Source organism: Halichoeres trimaculatus, unplaced genomic scaffold (genome assembly GCF_033239565.1).
Source record: "Halichoeres trimaculatus isolate MK-OKI-2021-1 unplaced genomic scaffold, fHalTri1.1 fHalTri1_scaffold_3, whole genome shotgun sequence".
Taxonomy (NCBI): Eukaryota; Metazoa; Chordata; class Actinopteri; order Labriformes; family Labridae; genus Halichoeres; species Halichoeres trimaculatus.
In genome coordinates this window covers 20,279,360-20,299,689 of record NW_027437181.1, presented here as the reverse complement: position 1 = coordinate 20,299,689, position 20,330 = coordinate 20,279,360, and the positions used below count along the sequence as shown (strand labels likewise).

Genomic DNA, 20,330 nt, shown 5'->3' with positions numbered 1-20,330 from the left:
TCATGTTGGAAAAATTGACGAATGCTGATACGATAGCATGATGCAAAACCCGGATTTGTTTGCATCCTACTCTCGCGTGGGCCGTGAAAAGGGGCCTGTTGAGGGCAGTTAAGTGTTCAAAACACTAGAGTTCATGCCTTGCGCTCCGTAGCTTAACTATTGCAAAGGACAACAAGAAGCCCATTGAATTCAAAATTCCCGTAGCATTGTGTTCAGGTCTGTTACATGTTATTGGCTTCTGGCGGTACTGTTCACGTGGTCTGTCATCGCTCTGTATTTCATGGTTTGCCTTCATTGCTACCTTAAAACTCCTTGTTTGAGATATAAATATAAACTTGACGTACAATGAAAGAGGGGACAAAATATTAAAACTTCTGTAACCCTAGTTCCTTAAGCACCCTGACTACATCTATACTCGCCTGTCATTGTGGTGGCTTGTTAGGTTTGACAAACCTCATTCATATAACAGAGGGCAGGTCACTCGCTAACTATAGAACCTGAAAGAATTTTCGCTGAAATGGTTTCAACAATTTATCCAACTTTGCCCCGGTAACCTACACTTTACCTGATGCGGTTGTTTATCAGATAGTCCTAAATTTATACAGCAGTCCTCGTCTTGACGAACCGTTACATTTCTTCACAGTCTGTCCTTAGGACAAACCGTCGCACGCGGCTCATCGCTGCCCAACGGGTCCTCGCCGGTGTTGGGTTCAATTTTTAGACCAACCCATGGCTGCAGCACCCGATACGGTTTAACTCAAATGGAACCTACATGGCTTCATGTTCGACCCATGGGCTTCTGCTCTGTTTGTGGGTAACTGTACAACTTTTTCCATTCTCTCCCTCCTTTCTTCGTGTCTGCTTTTTCCGTGGGTTTCTCTGTGGCGTCGCCAGCGAAGCACAAGCAGCAAGGAGAAAACAGTGACAGACCTAGGGACATCCTTGTTGCCACAGCAACTAGCTGTAACTTGATTTCCGGCTTTCTGATGTGCTTTTCAAAATAAGTTTATACCACGGTGAAAAGGCCCGAGACGTTTTTTTTTTTCGAATAGTATCCATGAGGCAAATAAATAAACCAACAGATCATTCAGCTTTCTTACAGATGTCTAACACAGCAGATCTAGTTAATTAGTCTGTTGACAGGGACTGGGATCAAGCGTTGCCACATGTGAAACGATATGATTGTAGTTATTGGTCTCCTGAGAGCGTGTCCCAAACTGTACAGCACACTGGTTTATTACGGCTCCCCCAGATTGTGTTTGACAATAGTGAAAAGCAGCCCTTTACTCAATTGAAACAATCAAAGTATATACAGATTAACATAAAATAAAGATGCCAAAAACTATGATCCTGGTAAGGCTAGTGTCACCGCACTGTACACCACCATTTTAACAATCTATTTGAGTTGTCACTTATACTTACCCCATTCAATTGCACTGTTGAAAGGTATTTCAAAACAAAAGTGATTTATTCATTCATTATGTTACTGTAAACTGCATTAAAAGAAAGGCTAGCTTACATGTTAAACACACCTGGATTTTTCTAGTAAAAATGAAATGAGACAAAATTAAAATGTGATTTATCTTATTCTCAGCCTCCCTAACTTTTTACTAAAAAAAATAGTTGACACTAAATCTCATTTATTTAATTATTGACATGTCCACATTGTGATTATCTGTAAAATTGTTTCCATTTTACTGTATTCTGTCAGTCTTTGAGAAAAAAAAATGCTCATCATTTCCAAATTTGTTTCCTCTTTTGACTACCTTTTTTTTTTCTAAAAACTTGGAGGAAATTCGAGATTTTGGTTCTGTAGAGAGACGCCACTTGAGTAGATATAAAGTCATGTTCCTGTGTGCCTCGTACACTAAAAGTTGTGGTGCCAGTGACATCTTAGTCCCCATTCTGTGTGCCTTGGGGTACAGAGGTGAAAATACAAAAAACACTTTCTTGCCAGCTTCCCGTTAATTCGAGTACAATTAAATCATACAGTTGTTGTAAAATGAATCATTTACGCCAAAAAAAAATAGTCAAAATATCTGAAGGCAGCAATTTTGTATATTATATATATTTTGTTTCGTAGAATGACACATCTCAACTCGTGCACTGACGTTGATTGTGTATTTGAGCTTTTATTGTGAAAATCTTTCACCGGAAATCGTGGAGTCGCTCCTGCTGACTTGATTTTAGACAAAAAACTGCGAAATCCAGGAGGAGAGGGACAGCGCCCAGAATAACTGTAAACCTCTGCTAACTGCGCGGAGCATCGCGGTGGAAATGAGATTGTGGACTTTACCACCGGGCTGTCGGACATTAAAACAGAGGTAGGAGGCTGCTCCTTGTAGCGCCAAGGTCACAACAAGAAGCCCGTTAAAATTTTCCCTACATGAGTCCCTCTAAAGTGAAGTTGCTTTCCCGTGATGTTGACGACGTTATATCCGCCAGCTGCCTGTGGTTGACTTATATATCCCTTCCTTCTGTTTTCTGGTGTTAGAGATGATTTGTGGGGACGCTTATCGTGGGGTAAGGGACGGTTTTGGTCCTGTTATGGACGGAAGCGGACTTTTTGTGGCCTGTGATGAGCTGCGGGGTCTGTCTTGGGGTGGGATATGGAGGGTGTACAAAACAAGGCGCGACACCGTGTCTTAAGTTTGCCCTTAAACTCTGTCATTGTCGCGTTGACTTGAAGTGTCTCAAGGAGCCTGACTGTGTTGTGGTAGCCTGTTTATCCGACTCCCCGGCCTGCTCCTTCTGGGTTAGGTTAATCCAGTAATCTGGAATAGAGGTAGTTGCATTTCGTTACAACACCATTACCTCTCATCCTCATACTCCTCCTCTTCCTCCTCCGGCACACTCTTGGTTCCACAAAGTATGGATGAACAGTGGTTTAATTGGGTGTTAGCCACATATTTGTTGATATATTTTCTGAGGCTTTTAAAAATCAGCTGCACATAGGTTAAAAACGCATGTGAAGCCTAAAAAGATGAGCCGATTAGAGGATAAGAAGAAATCGACAGTAGACTAATCGCTTCCAGTACTAATTATGATTCATCTTGAAGCTCCTCATTCATGACTTTCAGTTCCCTGTATCTATTACAGTTGTATAACACACCATACACTTTTAATTTGGCAGTTGGATAAATAATAGTCACTTAAGTCAACAGTTCTACTTCATTTTATGTCCAGCTGAGATTTCAGTTTCAGAACTAAAGAAACTGACTATCAACAGATTAATCGTTGTTTGTTTTGATGGGTATAAAAATACTTAGGTCATTTTTGCAATGAAAATAGGCAAAACAGTTATTGTAGCTTTTTCATTTGAAGTATTCCAGCTGATACTCAATTTTGACACTTCTCTTTCCAACTTATATGTTCTATGATATTTTCATGTTTATAACAAACTATTGACTCAAAAATCAGATTAAATTCTAAAAATTACATCTCATAATGAAAGCAGATTTTTATAGCAGTCAAGTATAACTCAGATAATGCATTACTAATTAATGTGTTGCAATGAATAAGTGATTTCAGCCAGTTGTTGGCCTAAACTAATGCTTGAACAAGGCTACAAGTGCTTATGCATGCAGGGAGTTCATGAAAGGCTTTTTTTTTTTTACACAAAACTCCAGTCTTGTGAGGTGATTGGAAACAGGGTCCTCTTTGTTCGCTGTGCTCCAGTGGAGAGAATTAATCCAGCTAATGACCTCTAATGTAAGGAAAGGGGTAACAGCACATCTTACAGATAGGAAACTGGCTGGCGTTTAAACACAATTATCAATATTCTGCTGGAGTCTGCTGAGCTTTTGTGTGGGCTAGAAGTAGAGCTGGTTTCAGGACCATGAGATATTGCTGTAGCTATTTGCATGTAGTTTGATCATGATGATTATGCACTTTCATGGCTTGGACTAGCTCAGGGAGCAGGTCTGAGCCCTGCTTTTATTAATTTGCCATGTTTGGCAAAGTCGTCAGTTTTGTTTGGGTGTTTTATCTGTGAAGGCTCGCTGTATGGCACCTTTTCTTTGTTCTAACCCTGACCAACTCCAGTTAATCCTCCCAGTTCATGCCAAGATTAGCAGTTTATCTGGACCCCCGACCTGGTTTCCCCTCCAGAGCCTTAGTCCATGCTGTGTAGCAAGAGCACATGAGGGAAACAGGGTATACATTCTCATGTCAGATGTCAGTGTTTGTCTTAGCGAGGTTTCAATCACACAGAAACCACAGTTTGTGTGTTCTCTATCCCAGCATGGCAGCAAGTGTTCCAGTCAGACAAATTTCTCTCCTGGTTTGGATTTTAGTGAAAGACAATGGAGAGCAGATGTCACTAGTTGCTTTGCTTCGTGCAGGCTCATTCACAGATCCCATGTGTTAATATGGGTTTGGCTCCTGCTTGACAGATTTAGTGTGGTTTAAGTCTGTAATCTCTTTTGTGGCTAGATTAGCCAGGGCATGACCTGCTCTTCCTACAGTTCCCCCATACGATGTCCCTATCTCCTTGTTAAACCCGAGTCAATTTTTACACCCTGGCACATGGTGGAAGAATAGTTTTATATTCTTGGGCCAGACTTGGATGTAGAATTTCCTGTGTAGAGTCAGCCATGAGACTTCCTGTACTCTGGTGTTGGATTTGGAGGGGGTGGAGAAGTAGGGAAGGAAGAGGAAGAGAAGCAAAGGCAGACTGTACTCAGTGTCAGCCACTGTTGTTGCACACACGTTGCTCTGTATCAGGCTCTAAAAAAAGAAGGTTTTCAGAGCATGGAAGTGAAAGAATGGTTTCTATCATCTGTTTCCTCCCTGTCTATCTTCCAGTAACCTCTGTTCTTGCTGAAATCCTTGATAATTACAGAGCAGGAGCAAAACCTTGTCAGGTACATTGAGGTAAAAGGTGAGCGGGATATTTTTGTCTTTAACGTCTCTCGTTTTTGAATAATTACAGGACATGTCCTTTGGTTTGTTAAAGCTACAACGCAACACTCAACTCGCCAAGCATGCCACAGTCGTGAAACCTTGCCTCTACTTAGCAGGTGAGCTGAGCCTGTGTGTCCTGCTCTCTCTGTCTGCTTCCTTTTGTCTGTTTTCATGTGAGCAATAGTCATACAGGCCTTATCAGAAAGGATCCCATTCTCTGTATCTCTCTGCTTCTCCCTCCCTCAGCCCTGTTTGATCCAAGAGAAACGTGCCTTGTAAGGAAGCAGGATGTTCACGGGCTCTACAAAACTACCACCCACTAAAACCCCCCAGCCCGAGCGGCTGGATGAAGTGTACGCTGCCTTACGCAGAGGCTTACAGTGAGTAAACACATCTCAGGCTCTGTTTGGATTCATTATGGTGGATGGCTGCCAGGTGAAATATCATTGATGACACGGAAAAAGTCTGCTTTAAAGCTGCTGTTCTCTTTCTGTCAGGTCGTACCTGCAGGTCCACCAGCTGGAGCTGGACAGTCTGGGTCAGCAGATCAGAGAAAACAAGAGGAATGGTCGTTTGGTGAGAGCTTATTTTGACAGAAACCAGTCACACCAGTATCATCTGTCAGTCAGTGCTGGGCCGCGTGTTGTTGTTTCCAGCCCTCGTACAGGATGTTAATGCCACACTTTGATATGCTAAATGTTTCCTTGTTGTTTTCTTTGCAGGGTTCTCTGTACGAGCAGGATAAGGTGAGTTTCATTCGCACCTTTTGGCGTTGAAACTGAACCAAGATGGAGCATTTTTCTCTCAGTTTGTCATGTTGAGCAATTTGTTATTTTTGTTTTACAGCAAGTTAAAGCCATAGAGAGGTTTATGAGACGCTTGGAATTTCACCTGAGCAAGGTTAGTATGATTATGAAGATTCAGTAAGACAAATATTGAATGAACAGATTCATCTTCTAAAGGAGGACTAACAAAAAGCAACATAAACTTAAACATGGTTCAGAGACTGTGTGGCATAAAGGTGTAATTTGATGACTGATTGACAGTGTTTTTTTCTTTCACTTCTCTTATAAACTGTGTTTTTAGATGTCAGAGGCACCTGATTAAATTTGTTTACTAAATAGCTTTTTAACCCCCTGCACTCTACATATGACTGCAGACAGACTAAAGAGGAGCAGCATGTGTTAAATTTTTTGTAATTGAAGAGACGAATTATTGATTTAAGTGTTGATGGCGATCCAAACAAAACTAAGAAGTGAGGTAACTCAGCAAGTAAAAAGCAACTTGGTCTTCATGATCAAAGAAAAATGTTGTGATTGTCACATGTTACCGTTTTGATTTCCTGCCTGTTTTTACCTTTAGATTGGCACTAGTTAACCTGAAGGTAGCTGAGAAGAGCAATACTTGTTTACATTGAAAAGTTTCTCTTATTTATTACTTTTGAATTTTGCCACATGTTCATCATGAAAGCTAATTTTTCAATCAGAGTTGTACCACAGTTACTACATGCATCAATTCTGCTGTTAGTTCTGAGTTTGATCAACTGCTCTGACGTGACTAAATAACTTCCTTTTAATCTTTAGATAATAATAATAATTATTATTATCATTATTATTATATTGTCATTTTGTGGTTATCAAACAGAAACTCAAACGAGGAAAAAGCTCATTTTTGTTACAGTCTGTTGCAGTAAAGCTTGCATACTGTATTTTTCAGGTCGAGGAACTATATGATGCCTATTGCATACAGCGGCGATTGCGAGATGGAGCAAGTAAGATGGTGGCGGCCTTTAATTCAGCGACCGGCAGCAAGGAGGCCAGAGAGAGCCTCAGTGAAGCCAACAAGGGCTACAGAGAATGTACAGAGGCAAGTGACTGACTTAATGATCAGAAGTATGTTTGATTAATCTGTGCTGTACTTTATTTTTTCAATACCTCAGTAAATCAGACTTTGGCCTTGATATACTGCAACGGTAAGAACAACAGCTATAACATTATCTAAATCCTACAAACTTGTGTCATTGCAGCACATGTGCTCACTCGAGAGTGAGATAGAAAGCCAGATGGGAGAATTTCATGTTAAGATGAAGGGTGAGTCATTCTCCACAATCCCATGACTCTCCATTGCTTCCTTTCTGTGTCGGTCCAGTTCTCATTTTTCTCGTTCATTTTGGATGCTCTAGGCCTAGCTGGCTTTGCACGGCTGTGTGCTGGTGACCAGTACGAGGTAAGAGGCACAAAAGGCTCGTAGACACAGATATTAACTGAGTTTCTTGGTTTGCTGCATCACATCAGCTATTTTTGCCCCCCATTAGGTCCTAATGCGATACGGGAGGCAACGCTGGCGGCTAAGAGGCCGTGTGGAAGTCAGCAACAAGCAGATGTGGGACAGTGAAGAGTACATCTTCTTGCCACTTGTCACAGAACTGCTGTCAATCAAGGTAACAGCAGGATTCAGGGTTCTGGCTGTTGTAACTTTTGATCGTCCTGACTGTAAACAGCTCTCATGAATTGAGCTGAAAAATTGTGAAACTTTTTCCAGCTTTCATCAGCACCCAGATTTGAAACCCACTCGCTCTGACTCAAGGTGTTAATCTTTCAATTTAGGTCACAAAGCTAAAGAATTTTCAAAACAAATAGTTCATTTTGTTCAGACTATTCGAGATAAACTTCATAAAGTCCTATGTGGACATTCTCAGATGTTGCTTCAGTATATATTTATAAAAACAGGGCTCTGTTTAGTAAAATACAAGATAAACTGCAGTTCCCCTGATGATTGTAGTAAAGAACCATGTTTAGTGCCCACAGCAGACCAGCATGAGGCCTTGTTTAGAAAAATAAGTGTTGTAGATGACTGGCAACAGACAAATTTATGTTATGCCAGGTTTGAGGGTCAGTTCATTCAACAGTAAAAATGTTGAAACGAAGTACTGTACTGATCAGTTTCACACAAAAATTGAATGCTACTGAGGCTTTCTAAAAAGGTTTAGTTTTAATGAACCAGGGAATTTCTAGGGGTTATACCATGTAAGAAATATCACAACTGGAGCTTCATTAAACATGGATTTGACCCCAGTCCATGTTTTAGCGGAGTCTACAGAATGGACAGTCTTATTCTTAAACTCACTGCATAAAGCTGTGTGTGCTAATGCTCATATTCTTCCTATGTGATATTCCAATAGTCTCATGTCTCTGGGGTTCACTTGTTGTTCTCAAGGTGACAGAGCTGAAGAGCCTGGCCAATCACGTGGTGGTGGGCAGCGTGTCCTGTGAAATGCTCGACCTGTTCTGTCCACTCCCTCAGACTCTGGCGGTGGATATAAACGACTTGGGCACAGTGAAGCTGAACTTGGAGGTGACCTGGAGGTACAGAAATGTGCAGACTGCAGCATCTTTTTATTTTTACGAGTTCAAAAAGTGTATCCAGAGCTGCTCTTTTTCTGACTTTGTCCTGTTGTTTTCAGTCCATTTGATAAGGATGACCAGACATCATCCAGCAGTACTGTTTCCAAACGACTGCTGTCCAATCAGAGCCCTCCTGACACGCCCTCAATGCGGGAGCAGGTGTTTTATGTGAGTCACTTCAACAAAAAAATCCTTTCACAAGCTCAGTCACACCTGCTCTGTTTCACCGCATGCTTATTTTGTATCTTTAGGGTTTGTTAATTCTTTTTTAGCACACATACACATTCTGTATGCTATTTATCTTACTTACGGGTGTTATTCCTGTCATTTTACCAACTTATTCTATTTCAGCTGCTCCCCAACTGCTTGGTGTGTAGTGGTAGCTCTGATGTGTGTGAGGATATTCACAGAGCGGTGTGTGTGAGGTCCTGTGGTTGTGGGAGTGGCGTGCAGAACGCTCAGAGGATGAATGATAGCGGTAGCGGGGCGTGTGACAGCAGCACGTATGAACGAAGTTGTGGTCCTTGTAGTTGTTTAATTGTGGTTGAGTAGAACTCCAATGTGTCCCTCCTCTCCCTCACCCTACATGAAGAGCATGCCTCGTGTCGTGTCCAGACACAGCCGCCCGCTGATGGAGACTTTCCTCAACATCATGACGGAAAGGATGGCATCCTCACGTTTTGAAATCAGCCACACGACACCCCGATTCACCTCTTTACAGTCGGTGTGTTGGGACGTAGTTGTAGCTGTAGTTTAGCAAAAAAATCTAAAAAAAAAAAGAACTGGTTAATCAAAATCAATCATTATTTGGAGGTAAGCCAACAAAAAAAGAAAATCTGAATTAAGTGGATTTACTTTGTTAATATCCACAACTTGAGAGAAAAGATGAATCAGATTAAATTTGAATCTGAACAGTTTGACAGCTGCGTTATGTTACATTGGGGATTCATACGACTTAAATTATTGAACTAAAAGTGATAAATTAAGGCAGAGAGTTGTGTTTAAATCTTAAGTTTACCTGGTAAACATGATTTATTTTTCACTTGTGTTTTTTTTTACATCAAATCAAGAAGGTGAAAAAAATTGAAGATTGTTTTTTTTTTTTCATTTTTTAGAATTTACAACTAATCACAAGTGAACCATTACTCTCATGTAACTGTCTGCAAAACTTCTGCAAAATTTATCTATTTTATTTTTTGATTCAGCCAACACATTAATCTCTATGTGAAGCTCCAATCAAATGCTTTTTGAAAGAATAAAACAGTCATTATGTAAAATTGAAATTAAGTTGAGCATCAGTAGTTAAAGACTAGATTAATCCAGTGGTTCTCAAACTTTTTAAATCATATTGCACAGTTTTGATGCAAAAACAAGTGCTCAAGTTCATCCAAGCAAAGCCTTTTCCTTTTTTCAGGAAAACAGCATCACCATCAGTCTTCACAGATGTTTAAATACGTTTATTATGATGCTGTTTGGAGTGATCAGGCCTTACAGAAACTGCAAATTCAAAGCGCATCATATTTCCTTTACCTGTTCCTCTTCTATTAGACCTCTGTTTTCTGCTCTTTTATTTTTCTGCTAAGTTAAAATGTCACTGAGTTAGAAAGTCTCTTCTATTAGTTTCTCGGTCACTGACAAAACTGATAAATTTGTCTTTAGTTTTACCTTAACTTTTTCATGGCTCAGTTTGAGAACCAATGGATGAATAAAGTATCAGTTAAATTTATGAAATTCATCAAATATGCAAAACCAACTTGTACATAAAGCTTGAAACTAAAGAATGTTTAATGTAATCGTATCAGTAACAGTGAGGTCTAACCTGTCACCTCTCTGTGTCTTGTTTCTGGTCCAGTCTCTGCTGAGGCGACAGGGAGAAATGGAGAATGGCACAGTGTGGTCCAACTCCTCTGAATCCTCCGATGACTCCTCCAGCCCCGCCTTGGCTCACCACGCTCAGAGACTTGCTGCCTCCAACATGCTGCCCACCTCTCTCGCCTCTCAGCTGTCTCTAACACAACACAAGTCCAGCGCTTCGACGCCGTCCCTTTCCTCCAATCAGGAGGAAGAAGAAACAGAGAGCGGGGAGGTTTTCTCTCAGACAGAAGCCGTGCCAAACGGTCACCTGCAGACTCACATGGAGCAGAGGAGCGCAGACTGTACTGTAACTGACAGAGCGTCCGTCCAATCAGCTGACATCTCAGCAGACCTGAGCTGCTTGAGCTCCGAGGTTTCCACTGTAGCTTCTGTGACACGGGAGGAGACTGGAAATGTGTGTGGAGTCCCACAGGTGGTTATCTCAGCTGTGGGAGTAAAAGGTAATACACCTGAGGACTCAAAAGAACAGACCAGACAGACTGAAGCAGCGGACCACATCACCAAAGCAGCAGGAGAGGGGCACCAGACAGAAGCATCACAGAAACACAGTGAGCAGCATCCATTCCTCCCAGAGTCACAACAGCCAGAGGAGGCTGCAGCGGTGAGCGCCATGCTTTGTTTATTTACTGATTCTTTACACCATAAGAAAAGTTTTATTAAAAAACTCTTTGTCTCTTTCTAGGCTCCCTTTCCTATCTCTTCAAGCTTCACACAAGAGCTCGAGACGGCCCTCGAAAGTTTCGACTTTCTTAACTGCTCTGACCTTGATGAAGATGAGGAGGAGGAGGAGGAGCAACAGCAGGAAGATAAGGAGAAAATGGAGGAGAGTGAAGGGCAAGACGAAGATGACCAACATGAAATAATGAACAAGACAGTGGATCAGCAAGAAAAGGAGGACAAAGAGGACGATGAGAAAGATGAGAAAAACAAACACGACGAAGAGGAGGAGATGGTAGAGGAAGAAGAAAATGAAGAAGAGGAGGAGGGGAAAGTTGAAGAGAACCAAAACAAAATAAAGAAAGAGACAGTGGAGGAAGAAGAAAAAGAGGCAGATGATGGGAGAGATGAAGAGGACCAATGCAAAACGGATGATGTGACAGAGGAAACAGACAGAGAGGAGAAGGAGGGGAAAGATCAGGAGAATCAGGAGGAAATGGAGGAACTGACAGCAGAGGAGGAAGACAAAAAAGAGGAAGATGGGCAACAGGCAGACACCCAGAAGGAAACAGAGGAGGAGCCAGCGGAGAAGAGAGAGAAAGAAGAGGATAATGGGCAAGATAAAGAGAGCCAAAAAGACACTGAGGAAACGGCCGTGGAGGAGGAAGTGAAGGAGGAGGAGGGTCGTGAAGAGACCCAACATGAATTGAAGGAAGAAGAGGAAGAAGATAAACAAGAAGATGAAATAAACCAAAACAAAATAAAGAAAGAGACGGTGGAGGAAGAAGATAAAGAGGAAGATGAAGATGAAGAAGAGGAGTTTTTTTCTGGGGGAAGGTCAGTGTTGTCAGGTTTTTCTATAAGAGTTTTTTAAACTTTGTGTGAATCATCCTGTAAGCTTCCCAAACTTTGAAGTATGTCCCTTCACTGTTCCTATCATCTAAAACATGAGCTCATATTTTATTTCCTGCCTTATAAAAATGCTTCTCTCACAGTCGATGGAATAAAACGAGCAGGAAAACTTCACATCATTTGGACTTGGCAGTTTTAACACATTCTTCTAAGATCAAATGCTGTAGTTACACACAAAGCCCTCTTAAGCCTCTTTTTGGTGGGAAGAATTTGCGATTTGTGATTTTCAACAAGTGAAAACAACACAGCCTTTTAAATGATCTAAATCAAGTGTTAGTAATGTTTCATGTATATATATATGTTGATGGGTCATGCAGATATTCAAGCTGTGTGACTGTTGCGCCAACAGGAGGTATTGAAGCTGTTATGATGTCCAAACATAAAGAATGTATTTTGTGAGAGTTTGGGGCAATGTGTAAACATCTAGATTCTAGATGTTTCCTTTCAAATGTGGGGTCACAGGTTTGAATTTTTCCCTTGGCATAGACATTCATCCAGCTCTTTGTTGAGTTCAGTAGATTTCCTGAAAGTCTTGTTAACCCCTGTGCACATCCTTTTTGTCTCGTCAGCTGTGATGAAGAGGAGGAGGGAGGAGAACTAGAGATCCTAATGGAAGCCCCAGAAGGATTTAGAAACTCAGATGAAGATCGTTTCTCTGACTCACAGGTAACCAAATAAACTCCAGAATTGTAGATATAGAGTGTGGTCATTTTCAAATCAACTAAAAAGGAAAAAAAAAACACATTTTTAAAAAAGGAGTCAAGCGTGGAGGATGTGCAGGACTGGTTGCGACGGATAGAAAGATCTGAGGGTGTGGAGGAGCACAGCGAGGAAAAGGGAGATGAACAGAATGGTGAGAGCCGAGGACAAAGTCTGCAGTAGTTCATGTGACCACAGAGGTTTTTTTAATTTGCCCTTTTTTTAATCTTTCAGAAGAGGAGACATCACATGATCAGGAGGAGCGCCCTCATACCCCAGGCCATTTGGCCACGACTGTCTTTTAATGACAGTGGAACCATAGCTAAAGTGTTTCTCACTCTCTGATCCCGTCACAGTCTCGGGGGCTGGAGGCCTTGAGGATGTTCCACTTACTGCTCAGACAAACAGGCTCTCCCGTTACGGCAGAGCCTGTGCACATATTTGCCTTGTTCGGACCAAGAACTATAAACCTTGAGGTTTCTGCGCCTCAACCGTGACTCTAAGTCCACCACCCCAGAATAAAATGAAGCCCCCTTCCTTTCAAACACACTCCATCACGTTGATGTTGCCTGGGTTTAAGTGGGAGACCATTTGTTTACACTTTCATAAACTGTTTCTGTGAGCATTTAATGTCCAGAACATTTCAGAAACAGCTAAAGCGGCCTTGTTGTTTGTGTTATACCAGTGCATTTCTGACATAATCCAATAATTTGTAAAGTTTTTTAAGTTCAAGTTGATGGTCTTCAATCTAAAGAGGAGCAAGCAATGGCTGAGCTGTATCAGATGTTTGAATTTCTAACAGTATTGTGGATGTAAAAAACGAGGAGGTTATAATTTTTCAGTGTTAAATCTGTGTTCAGTCCAGAGCTCATCTCTTTGTGAGTGAGAGGAAAAGTTCCTGAGCATGTGATGTTTGTCTGAAGATTTTTATCAATGTGCTGTGGACTTCAAGTCATTTCCAAATCAGGACTGTGCTCTGAAAAAAACAAACTTTGTAGAGAGTTAATGATGACAGAAATCCATATGTTACATTCTATCTTCAAATCAACGCCAGGAACTTAAGTTATATTAGGACTGAATCAAACACACGACAGAGAGGAGTCATTTTGGTTTTGTTTTACAATCAGTGTACACCTATATTTAAACCTGCATGTGTCGCTGCCTCACACTGCCAGCATGTCTGTACAAAAGCTCAACTGATCAGTTCAAGTGTTAAAGCTCAGCTCCTGTGAGGAAGCCATTCAACCTCTTGCTGTGGTAGATCGCCGCCTCACGGGGGCGCTGTAGTCTGTCAGTATCATGCTTTATGTTGTTCTTCAAAAGCCTCGTTATTCAGAAAGTGCCTCAGAGATGTAAGGTTTAAAATGCCACTACAGGAGAGTTAAGGCAAAAGGTAACAGTGTTTATTTTCTGAATTATTTTAAGTGTGCACAATAAGAGATATTTACTGTTTCATATAAAGAATTGTATATGTCCTGAAATGTTAAAATGTTTATGTTCAGAAATGTTACAACTTTATAAAGCTTTCTTTGAACAAATGTACATGCTGTTGTACTCAATGAAGCATCAAGTGTACACAAATGTCACAACAATGCAAAACTGACTCTTGTACGTTTTGACTGTCCAGGTTTAAAAACTGAATGTTGAAGCAAACCAAGGCACTCTTTACAATAGAAAATGCAAAAACCCTGCAAACTAATGCCCTTTAATAGACATCTAAAATGGGACATAAAAATGCACATCCCTTTACATTCAGAGGCAAAAAAACTAATGCAAGTAAAATTGTATTAAAAGCAACTCAAACTGAACATTTCTGGAACAAACAACATGTTACACACCTGCAAATTAAAGTCAGCATGACACACTTTTAACTGAAAAAAAAATGTTCGTTTCACCCCGAGCAGTAAACAAAACCCTTGGGAATTTCATCACCCAATCAAAGTGATCCTGAAATGCTTAAAGTTACAGTGAAATCTGAAGTTAACAACACATTCGGTGCTTAGAGGGATTACGTGTTTAAAACCCATCAACTTAATGTTTGCATGTTTAAGGCAAAAAAAACATAAACTCTGCAGTGCATTGAGACATCAGAAGTTAAGATAAGAATCATTAAAACAAGCTAAATTAAAAAAAAAAACACTCCATCTTTTTGAATATAAATTTGGCACAAACTTTCCAACATGTTGCGTCATTTTAAATGTAACATTCAGGCAGATGTGTTGGTTCCTAAGTACTCCTAAAGAGCTATGATTTTGTAAGTGGATGGCACAGCAATGTGTGTTCCCATTACATCTGCATGAATCATTTGTTTGGAAGACATCAGCTGGATGCTTGTAGATGTGTGATTTTTACTTTGTAACACAAAGACCATAAGTGAAAAGGCTCTAATCACTGAGATGTTTATTCGCGTTAATCATAAATATCTTAAATAAATCTATGATATAAAAATGAAACATTCTGCTGATCATGTAGTCCAACGTGTTTCTCCACTGCTGGGTGTCCTTGCCTAAAAGTGGAGCGGCTCCTCCAGTGATCCCCCCAGCTTCAGCAGAGCATCACTCAGCATGTCCTTCAGTGCAGAATAATCTGGCTGCTCAGAGTACTGCAGAGCCATCACTGAGGTCAGGTAGCTCTTAAACACATCTACAAAGAAAGACACACAGACACTCAATGATTACATCAGCAAAGGGCAAACAAACACACTTTATATGTCTCCTGTAAACGCATTTAACTCACTGGAAACTCTTTTCTTCCCAAAGCAGTGACTCAACAGAGCTGGAACATCCTCCATGTATCTACAACAAAAACACCTTTAAGTGACCTGTGTGTTTATTTGCATTGAACCTTAGAGTGTCATGTTTGTCAGGTATGCAGCAGAGATTTAACCACACTCAGTGTTTTTATGTGATGATGAGTGAAGTTTAAGTGCCTCACCTTTGTTTCTGTGTGGCGACTTGGTCTGGGTTTGTGAGTGTGGTCCAGGGCAGACTGCCTGTGTGCCAATGCAGCAGGCAGTAACCTAGAGACTGCAGGTCACTGCGTCGAGACGGAGCTAAAGCACGAAACACACAACATAGAGACCACAACATAGGTTTGATGTCCTGATAAATAAACTCCAACGAGTAAATATCAGCTGTACACATTAACTTCCAGCTTTGGTTCTTCAAACAAATGAGGAAAGAAACCACAGCCCGCCTCAAAAGACAGAATCTAATCAGTCTCATAATGTGAAGTGTGTGTGTAGGTGGTGGCTGAGCAGACAGATGGACTGTGGGAGGCCTGCAGGTGTCCCCCCATGTTTGGTTTTACAGCAGCTTGGAGAGAAAAATGGCATCTTATTTGCTGATGTGACTGGTAGAGGAAATCAGTGACTCACCTGCTCCCTTATGCGCATCCAGACTGATAAACTCTGTGGTGCCCTCATGTGGCGTTCTGCTGGCTTCACGATACTCAACATGTTGCCCACCAGGAAAATACCTAAAGGCATGGTAGTATCCTGCCAGGTAGACCTAACCACACACACACACACACACACACACACACACACACACACACACACACACACACATATATATATATATATATATATATATATATATATATATATATATATAAAATCAGGTGAGTGTGAAACAAACCTTCTTGAATGTTTTCTGTTTGTACTGAAGAACATGTCTCACCTGAGATTTGTGTTCTGGTTGGATGAAAATGTTTTCAGCACTTATATCAGCATGAACATACTCATTTGAGTGGATATACTGCAGCACGTCCACCTGCAAAGGAGGGAGAAATGTTAGCTTCTATTCAGTATCTTTTCAGCAGAATCATGGTTTTCTTTTATATATGGACTGAAGGACTGCTCTGTGTGTTACACTCACAATCCTACAAGCAAGCTGAATAACAGTTTTTTCAGAAAGAGGCCTATTTTCTTCCTCCATGACAGACTGGAGACACTGGCCCATGTTGGGAAAAATTAGAAACCTGTTGACACAATGTGAAGAAGAGCTTCAAATCAATGTGTAACTATTTTACATAATGTGTAAATATTTTAGGATGAACTCTTTTTTTCACACCTGTAGGAATCTGCATGAGGACCAAAGCCAGCACAGGAAGGAATCCCAAGAAAATCCATTCGATTTGTTTTCATCCACTTCTCCACTAAAGAGACACAATAGGTTCAAATTGGACATGCACATAAAAAGTCACACACCTGAGATACCAGAACTTTATTTCTTGAAGGTTAGTTTTTTTATTGGCCTGAAGATAATAACACATTTCTATGACTAGATGAAAATGTAAAAACAGTTTTCACTGTCACTGTCTGTTTTACTCTTAAGATGTTAAAGATTTTGTTTTTTTTACTGTTTTTTTTTCCAGTCTGTTGTAGCAGGAAAAAGTTGAAACTCAAACTTAGTTGAACTTTAGGAAACTTATTTAAGCCTCACCAGATGCAGGTTTTGCAGCTCTCTGCAGAAAGTTCTGCTCATTGAAGATTCTCCCGTCTTTGGCTCCCTGACAGAAAAACACGAGAAGATCAACTTAATGATCGATGTGGTTGAGGGTTTAAGAGGTATTTTTCATATCAAAGACAGAGGATAAGGAGGAATTTTACTTAAGCAGAATTCTTGTGGCATCATACATTACTACTTTTTACAGACAGTACCCAAGAAAGCCTAAACTCAGATCATGACTCTTGTGGCCTCACTTACCAGTTTGAGGATGTGATGTGATTCCTTGGAGTTTGATCTTGAAAGTACTTGTTGGACTAGAAATGATAAAGCGTAATAATTTATGAAACACGTTACTTTTAAAAGTCATTTTACCATTCTTTTATCTTTATGTTTGTGACATCTTGGTGAAAAACCAAATCTTTATAACTTAACTCTGTCAGTCATTTATACGCTGTAGTAGCATTAACTAAGCCTTTAATTTAACGCTAACTCACCTTCATAGAAGATCTCTTTTGTGCTCTGACTGAGACGTTTTATCAGCTTCCATTTTTTTCCGGTAGTGTCTGTCACCTCCTCACCTTCCTGCAGCGCCTCCACAGCAGGCATATGTTTCGCCCTCTTGGCTCTGCCTTTACCAGATGCTTTAAATGGACACAAACATTTTTAGATTTTTATATGACAAAAAAAGGTGTTGATTTGATCTTTTTTAGAAAATCAAATATTTCACTTGTTAAATATCAAGGACATGTGAAAGGGCAGGGAGCTCCCAGAACAGAACCGTCGTGCTAAATATAACTCGGTGCATGAAAATAATAATTCATTGCATAGTTCACCTTTTGAAGGAGACCTGATGGGTGATGAAACAGTCCCAGGACAGCACTCTGCTGCTGATTCTCCTGATTCACTTCCAGCTGTATTTTCCACCTGCTTCGCTGGAGAGCCGGCAAGTTTTGCTTTTCCTCTAACTTCATGTGAATCCAGTCACAGCAACATGGATGAGAGTAAGTATTGTGACATAAAATAGAGAACGCTATATTTTTCATAAGGGTTGAAATAAGAGTTGTGTGCTTAACTCACCAGCTCGAGGGGTCTTTCCAACAGGAGAAGAGGCCGACGCTGAAGGTGGCTGTACCTCTGCATTGAGTTTACTGCTAACTGAGCATTGCTTTGTAGGAGTTCTGACCAATCCAACAATAGTATCTGTTGATGCAAACAAAAGCCATTATCTTCAAAAGAAAAGCTTCAGCTTCCAAATTTATTTTAGTAAAAATAATCCGTCAGTGAGAGATGATTTAAAATTCTATTAGCAACACCTTCAATCCTGTCATCTGCGACAGGTCTGGAGACATCTCTGTAGCTGACTGATACTTCCTTGTCCAGACGTAATGTGTTTCGGGTCTTTCTCAGAGAAGGACGAGGTGAAACTAAAATTAAATGATTAAATTCAAGAGATGTGAGAAAAACAAAATTTCCACCTACAATAACTACATAACTTGTCACAAGAGTATTTCTGAGATATTTACCCTGGGTTTCTGTAGATGCACAACAAGGGCTTGAAGCAAGACTTGTTTTAAGTCCTGATAATGATAATGCTTCATTTCTTTGAGGTGGAGATGAGCTAACAGGTTCAGGTTCATCAAGAGTAGAAGGAAGTTTTTTTCCACATGATGGACAAAAATTAAAACCAGGCTGCAACTGTGTCCCACAATAGGGGCAGAAGAGAAAAGGCATCTGTAAGAGGAAAAACAGACACATGATAATGAATTTGTCCTTGCTGCTTCAGGTTTATTTTAGTGCTGTCTTTCTCCGAACCCCAAGATTTCCACAGATTGATACTGCACAGGCTCGCTATTGTGACAAAGGGTTAAACCAGGTAATAGATCCCATAGTTTACACACTTTATGGACCAGGCAAGAAACCTCTTAAATGTGAAGATCGACTGCGAAAGCATTTAGCTGTTTGATATTTTGGCTGAGGAAAAAGAAAAAAAAATAAGCAATAGCATTATCCTGTTTTTATTTTGGAAAAAAGAAGGCTTATCAACAGCTTTTAGTATTAATGGAGATTTTACTGGTCTGTTTCTCCTCCAGGGTTCACTCAGGTTTGGAGGACAAATAGTGTTACTGTCTGTTTTTAAAGGGTCTGTGAGGGGTTGCTTAAGTGATTCTGAAAACATCTCCCGTCTAGATAGATACACTTTAAAATGAGATTACCAACACTAATACTACAGGTTACAGGTTGTTTCAAAATGCTACGTCTTAGCTTCCCAATCAGGTCGGGCAGGGCTGTATTGATAGATCTGTGATTAATTTTGCAGTGATGGTGCACACTGGGGCCTAACTGACAGGCATAAAAAGGACGTAGGAGCAGATGAAAGCTAAATGGGAGAGTGCTAGTGCTCACAGGCTAATACAGGAGCTAACCTGTTTGTGATAATGTTCATTCCAACCCACGTTCAGCCGTTATACTGCAGTGGTCTGTTCAAACTTAGTCAGCCAATAAAATGAGGAGTGGGGTTCCAAAACAAACACACCTTGCTAAGAGTCGTTTTCACGACGGTGTACATGAGCCTCCGGACCAGAAGGTGGCGAGGCAGTCAAATTGAAACAGATCCTCATCATAGCATCTTTAAATACGTAAATAAAGAGCTCGTTACACTTGCAAATAGCTATCTATAGTTGCGTTCGGCTGCCAACATTCACATTACAGTGGTAAGTAAAAAATATATTCGAGGCTCGAGAGAAGCTTTAGGCCCTAAATTTCATATGTGTGCTTCTGACAAGAATTAAGAGAGGTGTGATCTGACATTTCATTCTCGTGCTAGCTGAAGCAAAACTTTCTCAGTTTCGAGCGGAAGTCCTCTGCTGCTTTCTTTTGCTCTGAAAAGTTGCAAGAATAAGTCAGATACCTTAACAAATGCTCCCTTCAGACCAAAGACTTTATACAGATATTTATTCTTTACCGTCTATGGTTCAAGCTGCTGTTTTCCTGTTCTGTAGAGTTTCTTCTTCATGGGATAAATGTTCTCTGAGTTTGCCACAATGCAGCATGAGGGTTCCCCCTGCAGGAGTTAAGGGTAACTGCAAGACAACTATTATATCGTACATGTCTTGAGATATCACAGAACCAACGTCTAAACTTTGTGATAATCTGTTAATGAGGTAATATGAACACTTTTAACATCTATTTTAATGATCTTGGCCATGTTTACCAAGTCAAAGAAGGCCAGTTTTTCAGCTGTTGGGTACTTAAACTAGCTGTAGGTTTGTAGTCACTGCACAGTCACACAGGACTGTGGGATCTCACTGCACAGGAACAATGCTATTCAGAGGTTTTTAGTAACATGCAGTCCTATGTTGTTCATTTCTTATACAACATTGCATTTAGATGGCATCTAAGAAAAAATACCCAGCATTCCTTTCTTAAA

General features: G+C 40.5%; 2 protein-coding genes across 3 annotated transcripts; one reads left to right on the top strand and one right to left on the bottom strand.

Annotated features, from left to right (window-relative positions):
• Window positions 1-4,936: 4,936 nt before the first annotated feature.
• Window positions 4,937-13,897, top strand: LOC141787843 (uncharacterized). The gene is made up of 16 exons (XM_074666524.1): window positions 4,937-5,021; window positions 5,186-5,285; window positions 5,403-5,481; window positions 5,628-5,651; window positions 5,752-5,805; window positions 6,622-6,771; window positions 6,932-6,995; window positions 7,088-7,131; window positions 7,220-7,345; window positions 8,122-8,270; window positions 8,369-8,477; window positions 10,162-10,785; window positions 10,867-11,678; window positions 12,323-12,419; window positions 12,510-12,606; window positions 12,687-13,897. Exons 1-16 carry the CDS (start codon window positions 4,937-4,939, stop codon window positions 12,755-12,757), a joined length of 2,685 nt encoding a protein of 894 aa, XP_074522625.1. The 3' UTR covers window positions 12,758-13,897.
• A 1,061-nt stretch (window positions 13,898-14,958) lies between these two features.
• Window positions 14,959-19,945, bottom strand: vrk3 (VRK serine/threonine kinase 3). 2 transcript variants are annotated; one of them, XM_074665991.1, is made up of 15 exons: window positions 19,866-19,945; window positions 18,427-18,634; window positions 18,217-18,327; window positions 17,981-18,103; window positions 17,737-17,868; window positions 17,398-17,544; window positions 17,162-17,217; window positions 16,898-16,964; window positions 16,526-16,610; window positions 16,331-16,433; window positions 16,133-16,225; window positions 15,829-15,961; window positions 15,387-15,504; window positions 15,189-15,247; window positions 14,959-15,095 (listed from the first exon to the last, which is right to left on the bottom strand). In XM_074665991.1, exons 2-15 carry the CDS (start codon window positions 18,632-18,634, stop codon window positions 14,959-14,961), a joined length of 1,572 nt encoding a protein of 523 aa, XP_074522092.1. In that variant the 5' UTR covers window positions 19,866-19,945. The 2 variants fall into 2 exon arrangements, with proteins under 2 accessions (XP_074522092.1, XP_074522093.1); XM_074665992.1 differs by having other exon boundaries at window positions 17,162-17,208.
• Window positions 19,946-20,330: the final 385 nt, after the last annotated feature.

Coding starts and splice junctions, on each gene's coding strand:
- LOC141787843 (XM_074666524.1), top strand. CDS start 4,937: ATGTCCTTTGGTTTGTTAAAGCTACAACGCAACACTCAACTCGCCAAG. Junction 5,022..5,185: donor ACCTTGCCTCTACTTAGCAG/GTGAGCTGAGCC, acceptor GTGCCTTGTAAG/GAAGCAGGATGTTCACGGGC. Junction 5,652..5,751: donor CTCTGTACGAGCAGGATAAG/GTGAGTTTCATT, acceptor TTTGTTTTACAG/CAAGTTAAAGCCATAGAGAG.
- vrk3 (XM_074665991.1), bottom strand. CDS start 18,634: ATGCCTTTTCTCTTCTGCCCCTATTGTGGGACACAGTTGCAGCCTGGT. Junction 17,869..17,980: donor TGGAAAGACCCCTCGAGCTG/GTGAGTTAAGCA, acceptor ATTCACATGAAG/TTAGAGGAAAAGCAAAACTT. Junction 17,218..17,397: donor AAAAGAGATCTTCTATGAAG/GTGAGTTAGCGT, acceptor TATCATTTCTAG/TCCAACAAGTACTTTCAAGA.